The 7,768-nt window shown below is 41.2% G+C and overlaps 1 protein-coding gene across 1 annotated transcript; it reads left to right on the top strand.

Moving 5' to 3' along the window:
• The first annotated feature begins 4,788 nt into the window (after positions 1–4,788).
• On the top strand, positions 4,789–5,821 carry LOC120057442 (ATP-sensitive inward rectifier potassium channel 15-like). The gene has a single exon (XM_039006060.1). It carries the CDS (start codon positions 4,799–4,801, stop codon positions 5,819–5,821), a length of 1,023 nt encoding a protein of 340 aa, XP_038861988.1. The 5' UTR covers positions 4,789–4,798.
• The last annotated feature ends 1,947 nt before the right edge of the window (positions 5,822–7,768 follow it).

Consider the following 7,768-nt stretch of genomic DNA (forward strand, 5'->3'; position numbering starts at 1 on the left):
AAGATCGTACTTTTTGGAGAAATGTCCTCTGGACTGATGAAACAAAAATAGAACTGTTTGGCCATAATGACCATCATTATGTTTGGAGGAAAAAGGGGGCGGCTTGCAAGCCGAAGAACACCATCCCAACCGTGAAGCACGGGGGTAGCAGCATCATGTTGTGGGAGTGCTTTGCTGCAGGTGGGACTGGTGCACTTCACAAAATAGATGGCACCATGAGGGAGGAAAATTATGTGGATATATTGAAGCAACAGCTCAAGACATCAGTCAGGAAGATAAAGCTTGGTCACAAATGGGTCTTCCAAATGAACAATGACCCCAAGCATACTTCCAAAGTTGTGGCAAAATGACTTAAGGACAACAAAGTCAAGGTATTGGAGTGGCCATTACAAAGCCCTGACCTCAATCCTATAGAACATTTGTGGGCAGAACTGAAAAAGTGTGTGCGAGCAAGGAGGCCTACAAACCTGATTCAGTTACACCAGCTCTGTCAGGAGGAATGGGCCAAAATTCACCCAACAAATTCACCCAAAATTCACCCAAGTTAAACATTTTAACGAAAATGCTACCAAATCCTAATTGAGTGTATGTAAACTTCTGACCCACTGGGAATGTGATGAAAGAAATAAAAGCTGAAATAAATCATTCTCTCTACTATTATTCTGACATTTACATTCTTAAAATAAAGTGGTAATCCTAACTGACCTACGACAGGGTATTTTTACTAGGATTAAATGTTAGTAATTGTGAAAAACTGAGTTTAAATGTATTTGGCTAAGGTGTATGTAAACTTCCGACTTCAACTGTATATATTTGAATGGGAAGAGATTGTCACTGGCAGACATGGTTACAGACCCAACAACAATATATAGTATCCCCTCCTTGTGAAGGAATGCACATGAGCTAATTATAATACACAAAGTCAGCAAAACAATGAAATCATTCTGTCATTACCTAAAATTATGAATAAGATACTAATGAGATAGCCCCACACCACATGACCAAAAGTACGTGGACACCTGCTCGTCTACGATCTCATTCCAATCTCATGGCGGCTGCTTGTCCATTGAAACCCATTTCATGAAGCTTCGGACGAACACTTATTCTGCTGACGTTGCTTCTAGAGGCAGTTTGGAACTCGCTAGTGAGTGTTGCAACCGAGGACAGACCATTTTTACGCGCTACACGCTTCAGCACTCGGCGGTCCCGCGGCTAAGCTGTTGTTGCTCCTAAATGTTTACACTTCACAATAACAATAACAGTTGACCTGCTCTAGCAGGGTAAAAATTTGACGAACTGACTTGTTGGAAAAGTGGAATCCTCAGACGGTGAAACGTTGAAAGTCACTGCGCTCTTCAGTAAGGCCATTCTACTGCCAATGTTTGGCTATGGAGATTGCATGGCTGTGGGCTCGATTTTATACACCTGTCAGCAATGGGTGTGGCTGAAATAGCCGAATCCACTCATTTGAAGGGGTTTCCACATACTTTTGTATATATAGTGTATATAAGCAATATAACAATTGAGATGTACAAACTATGGCATAAGGGAATGATGAGCGGATGAGGCAAGCCGTAATTTCGAAAAAGACATTAATGAGTGAGCTAAGATGGACGTCTTGAAATGGTTTGGGATGAGTTGGACCACAGAGTGAAGGAAAAGCAGCCAACAAGTGCTCAGCATGTGTGGGAACTCCTTCAAGACTGTTGGATTCCTCATGAAGCTGGTTGAGCGAATGCCAATAGTGTGCAAAGCTGTTGTCAAGGCAAGTTGTGGCCACTTTGAAGAATCTCAAATATAAAATATATTTTGATTTGTTTATCACTTTTTTGGTTACTACATGATTCCATATGTGTTATTTCACAGTTTGTATGTCTTCACTATTATTCTACAATGTAGAAAATAGTAAAAATAAAGAAAAACCCTTGACTGAGTAGGTGTGTCCAAACTTTTGACTGGTACTGTATATACTATTTCATTTTTAGCTAAACAGGTGGGGCTTGAAAAAGGTGGGATTCTTCGTAACATATCATATGTTCTGCAAATTCGTAAAATATTGTATATTTTGCAAATTTGTAACGAATATCATACAAATTGTAATCACAAATTAATAGACTTCTCAGGTTAACGTACAGAATAATATGAAATGCTCCAAGACCAGGTTTCCCCTAGATGCACCCCCTTTCCCTCTCCACTCCACTCCCGTCCCCTCCCCTCCCTCCCCTCCCTCCACCACCCTGGGGAAGCGAATTTAACAATTGGTTAAGATCAAGGCAGAAGGCTCCCTGTCACGACTTCCACCGAAGGTGGTTCCTCTCCCTGTTCTGGCGGTGCTCGGCGGTCGGCGGTTGGCGTCGCCGGCATACTAGCCATCACCGATCCATGTTTCCTTTTCCGTTTGTTTTGTCTTTGGTTCATTCACACCTGGTTTTCATTTGCTTTAATTTCTGTGTGTATATTTACCCCTGTTTCCCCGCTTAGGTTTGTGCGGGATTATTTTTCTTGTTGCTTGTGGAGGCTTTCCTCAGTGTATTTCGCGTGTGGTTATTATAGTAACGTGCGTTGTGTTTTTGCGCCTTACGGGAGTACTGTTAGTTCCCATTGTCTTGGGCGTTGTTTTGGGGTATTGTACTGTACCGTGTTTTTGGACTTGCCCTTATTAAAATATACGCTACACTGACATCTCTGCTCTCCTGCGTTTGACTCCTCATCTACCTTCAGTGCGTAAACGCAACACTCCCTTTAACTTCTTTGTCTGGGCCAATTTATCTCCACCGCTGACCTATAAAATAGCTCTACAGAGTGCCGACAAACTGACTTTCTCATTTAATGATCTATTCAGCTATGCCCACTTAGGTAAAGATACTCTTGCAAATGAATGTCTTTGCTCCAGGCTGTGTGTGCTGTGTGTGCTGTGTGCTGTGTGTGTGTGTACAGCCGCACAGGATGCATTTGCTATTAACTGTCTTTATAAATTTGTAACTGATCCTTAGTCATTGGTTGCATATCTCAAAGTGCAGGGTGCTTGGTTATGAAAGTTAATGAGGATAATGTCCACACACACACAGAACCATTAAGCCATTTCTGGCCTGATAGCTACTGAGCAGATAACAAAAGTGAAATAATAAATTCAATATGAGTATGAATATGAATAGAATTAACATGTCAGTGAACCATACACTGACACTGAACCACACACTGACACAGAAAGGAAAAGCAGACACAAAACTGTGAATATATCAAGGGATTGACACCCTTCCACAGTCCAGTGTTCATATATCTTGGTAGCACCAGCCCTCAGCTCAGTTAATGACAAACGCAAGGAGCTCTTATCTGCACATCTTGTAACTTAAACCAAGGTCACAGAGCAATAGTTACACAGAGGATTGCATTAAATCTGGAGAGACACTTCTTGTGTTTTCCAATTACACAGATTCCTCATTGGCTAGACATGGGTTATGGGTCCCCACTCCCCATTTCCCTACGTACATGCGCTTTGCAAAACAATTGCTATATTTTTTATGTGATGATTTAAGATATGGTGTGATTGTGACTTGACTTGCCATTTTATTAATTAAATAAATGTCATTATATTTAACCCAATTTCGTTGCCAATTTTCCATTTGTCTTTAGCTGTCAACAACATCACACAGTATCTTCCCTTGAATTTTCTGGTCAATGATTTAGAATGTCTGACAGTACATTATTAGTCATTGGAGATAGTAAATCAGGGTGTGTGTATAAAGCAACAACAATCATATATGGAACTACAAAACAAACCATGAGGTCAGAGAAGGAAAAAAACGTGACAAGGAGCACTTGTTGCCATACCTACCCCTGGTTTGGTGGGGTAAATAGGTGGAGTTTGTCCTACACCTGAAATAAAAGCTGACCTACAGGTAGCCAAGAACTCATTGAAGGAGTTTTCTTCCTTCTCTCTCCTTTTTGTTCTCACAAACTGTCCTAAATATAATTATGCCAAAGTTCAATGTGCATAAGCAAGGGCAATAGAGGAGTGGGGACATTGTGGGACTCTCCAGGAAGGGTATTACAGCAGGTTCATGTTGCAGATTATAACTACTGAGAACAAGTGAAGCCACACACCTGAGAAGGCAACAACACTAAATGTGAGTATACACCTTCCTTGTATTTTTAAGATCTAGAGGGGTAAAAGTAATTTAATGACATAAGACATTCTACAAAAAGTGTTGCTGCCTGCTGAGTTAATTTACAACTTCACATAATTGCTTATTAACCCTGGAAAACAATAAGGAAAAGAATATTCCTAAACTTTCCGTCACAAGGAGCTCTATTTTTGTACTTGCGGTGTCATGCTAACTGACAAATAAAGAATCTTAGATTTACAAAAATGTAATGGTTTTGCATATAATATTAGAGACCCTGTTTGAATGTACAGTAGGGAATACATACAGTATTACACAATATTTAGACATTTGAGGAAATGTTTTTGGCTCATACATATGTCAACATCAGATGGAGGACATATCTGAAAGGTTAGTCACATATGCTCGTTGTGAAATTAGGTGTGTGGAGATATTTTATCAATCTCCTAATTCCTGGATTAAACCAACTACCGTAGCTCCAGTGAGAATGTTCTTGTTACTGACATTTGTTCAAATGCCAGTTAATGCTTGAACTATTCCTGAACTGTGTTACCTACTGTGTCCTAGTTTGTTGCCATTGACTAACATTGTTACTTCTTCCTTTTCACCCTCACTGCTTGCCATGCAAATAGGGTGACAAACTGCCAACCAAAGAGAACACACTTAAGACCAAGATGACCACCAAGAAGGCAGATTTCCAGCGGAGGATTGTCTCCAAGGATGGACACAACCAAGTGCGCATTGACAATGTGGAGGGCATGGTAAAGCTCTATCTCCACGACATCTGGACCACGGTGGTGGACATGAAGTGGCGCTACAAGCTCACACTGTTCTCCTCCACCTTCGTCATGACCTGGTTCCTCTTCGGCGTAATATTCTACTTCATCGGCATGGGCAACGGTGACTTCAAGGGTGAGCTGCTGTCCAACCACACTCCGTGCATCATGAATGTTGAGACCCTTACCGGCGCCTTCCTCTTCTCCCTGGAGTCGCAGACCACCATTGGCTACGGTTTCCGCTACATTACCGATGAGTGTCCGCTGGCCATCTTCGTCCTGGTGGTCCAGCTGGTCACCACGGGCCTGGCTGAGATCTTCGTGACCGGGGCCTTCCTGGCCAAGCTGGCACGACCCAAGAAGCGGGCCGAGACTATCAAGTTCAGCCAGTCGGCGGTGATCTGCCGGCATGATGGCAAGCTATGTCTGATGGTGCGTGTGGCCAACATGAGGAAAAGCCTGCTGATCCAGTGCCAGCTGATCGGCAAGCTGCTTTCGCCCAACGTGACCGAGGAGGGCGAGAAGACTCTGATCCACCAGACAGCTGTGGACTTCTACATGGACTCATGCGGGGAGTGCCCCTTCCTAATCCTGCCCCTCACATTCTATCACGTGTTGGATGAAGGCAGCCCGCTGGCGGGGCTGACCGCTGAGAGGTTGCGGACGCGCGACTTTGAGCTGCTGGTCACCCTCAACGCCACCATGGAGTCCACGGCAGCCACGTGTCAGAGCCGCACATCGTTCGTTCCCCAGGAGATCCTGTGGGGCTACGAGTTCAAGCCCGTGCTCTTCAGCACCCCCAGTGGCCGGTACGTGGCCGACTTTAACTTCTTTGACAAGGTGCAGTTAAGCAGCGACCCGACACTCCTCAGCAACAACACAGAGAAGCTGAAACTGGAGGAGGTGTACAAGAAGGAATAAGGGAGGACACTCAAACATGTTGGACACACTGGTAATAAGCATGATCCACTTTAATGGTTGTTTTACCATAGTTACTGTCTAGAAACAATTTGGAAATACACCCAGCTAGCAAATTTGGTTCCTTGGAAGTTGTGGGAACGTATGTTTTTGGTTTCACATTGGTTATGGGAACGAAGCCATATGTTTCCATAAGTTGAAAATTTTGCCTGTTCTGGGAACATTTATTTTTAGGTTGCAGGAAGGTCCTGAGAACGTTTTACTCTGGTTCCTTTAAAGTTTTTCTGGGAGGTTTTATTAAACCTAAAATTACAGGTTATTTGGAGGTTTTTGAATAACTTCCTTAAAATGGTCACTGAATGTTTCAATGAGCCTTTTAATAACACTGCTAGCTTATTTTGGGTTAATGAACTCCAAGCTTTTCCTTAATCATTAATCATGCAAACACATTTATTTTTTAGTGTGACACAGCATCAGTGGGATTTGAACCTTTGATCTTCTCATCTCTATCCATGGAATTAGTCCACTGCGCCATCAGGAAGGAGCTAACATGGCATATTTTTTACACATACAAAGCTGTTAATTTTAGTATGCTCGTACAGACCTCATTTCAAAGGAAACGAGAACTCATTAAGATTAGGTGTGCGGCCAACACACCTGAACACACTTAACAAGATACAGGCTAGAGAGAGTTTTGTAGATGCTGAGAACAGAATGTATATGTTTTTAAATATAAATCTTAGAACGTTCTCTAAATGTCACAAAAGTTTACTTGAGGATTTGTGTAGAATATATTCTTAACATTCTCTGAACATTTTGAGAACATGACTTTAAATATAACCATGAGGAAGCCTGTAGGAAACATTATGCTGAAGTACTGAAATTCCCACAGAATACATTTTTTTCTTAATATTCTTGGAACAATTCGAGAATGTGACTTTGAACATGACCATGTGCACCCACACATTGACTCTGTACCAGTACCCCCTGTATATAGTCTCGCTATTGTTATTTTACTGCTGCTCTTTAATTACTTGTTCCTTTTATTTCTTATTGTTATTCATATTTTTTAAACTGTATTGTTGGTTAGGGGCTTGTAAGTAAGCATTTCACTTTAAGGTCTACACCTGTTGTATTCGGCGCATCTGACTAATACAATTTGATTTGATTTGAGGAACTGTTATGCTGAAGTACTGAAATTCCCACAGAAGAACGTTGTTTCTTAACATTCTCTGAACTATTTGAGAACATTCCCAATGCCAAACCAGTTGGAGAACGTTTCTAGAACATTACCACCATTAAAATGAAATGTTTGAACTTTTAGGAAACGTTCTGTTAAAGTAATGAAATACCAAGAAAATAAGTTCCTTAAATGTGCTGAGAATGTTCCAAAGAAACTATCTTGCATCAATCCCAGAAAGTTGTGGGAAGGTTGTTTCTAAAATAACCATAGGACAACCACGCTCTCAACAAGCTCTAATAACCATATGGTTCTCAGAACGTTATGTGCTAGCTGGGCATAGTACGGAAATATATATGTTTGTATAACTCATAAACCTAATGAGTGAATGCTGACAAATTTAGGCAAAAATAAAAAATTATGTTCCTGATCAGTGTGCATCTGGTAAGAGTACATTAATGTGCTGTGTACAGTATATTTGGCATATTGTTTGTATTTACAAGCTTTATAATAGGAGTATATGGACATGCATTCAGAATAAGGACTGTGTCTCAGGTGCTGGTGTTTGTGTAATTGAATTTGTGGCAGTAACTGTTGCTGTATTAGAAAAAATTATGGAGGATTCCAGGAAAACAGATTCAAGATGTTGTTTCTTTTTATCACTCAAGTTGTATATTTTAATGAATTATACATATTTCACTCAAAAGGTAGATGGGGATGTAACAAAACTAGTTTGAGATAATGGCTGTGTAATGCTTAAAAGCTGTGTT

This window comes from Salvelinus namaycush, chromosome 12 (genome assembly GCF_016432855.1).
Source record: "Salvelinus namaycush isolate Seneca chromosome 12, SaNama_1.0, whole genome shotgun sequence".
NCBI lineage: Eukaryota > Metazoa > Chordata > Actinopteri > Salmoniformes > Salmonidae > Salvelinus > Salvelinus namaycush.

Coding starts and splice junctions, on each gene's coding strand:
- LOC120057442 (XM_039006060.1), top strand. CDS start 4,799: ATGACCACCAAGAAGGCAGATTTCCAGCGGAGGATTGTCTCCAAGGAT.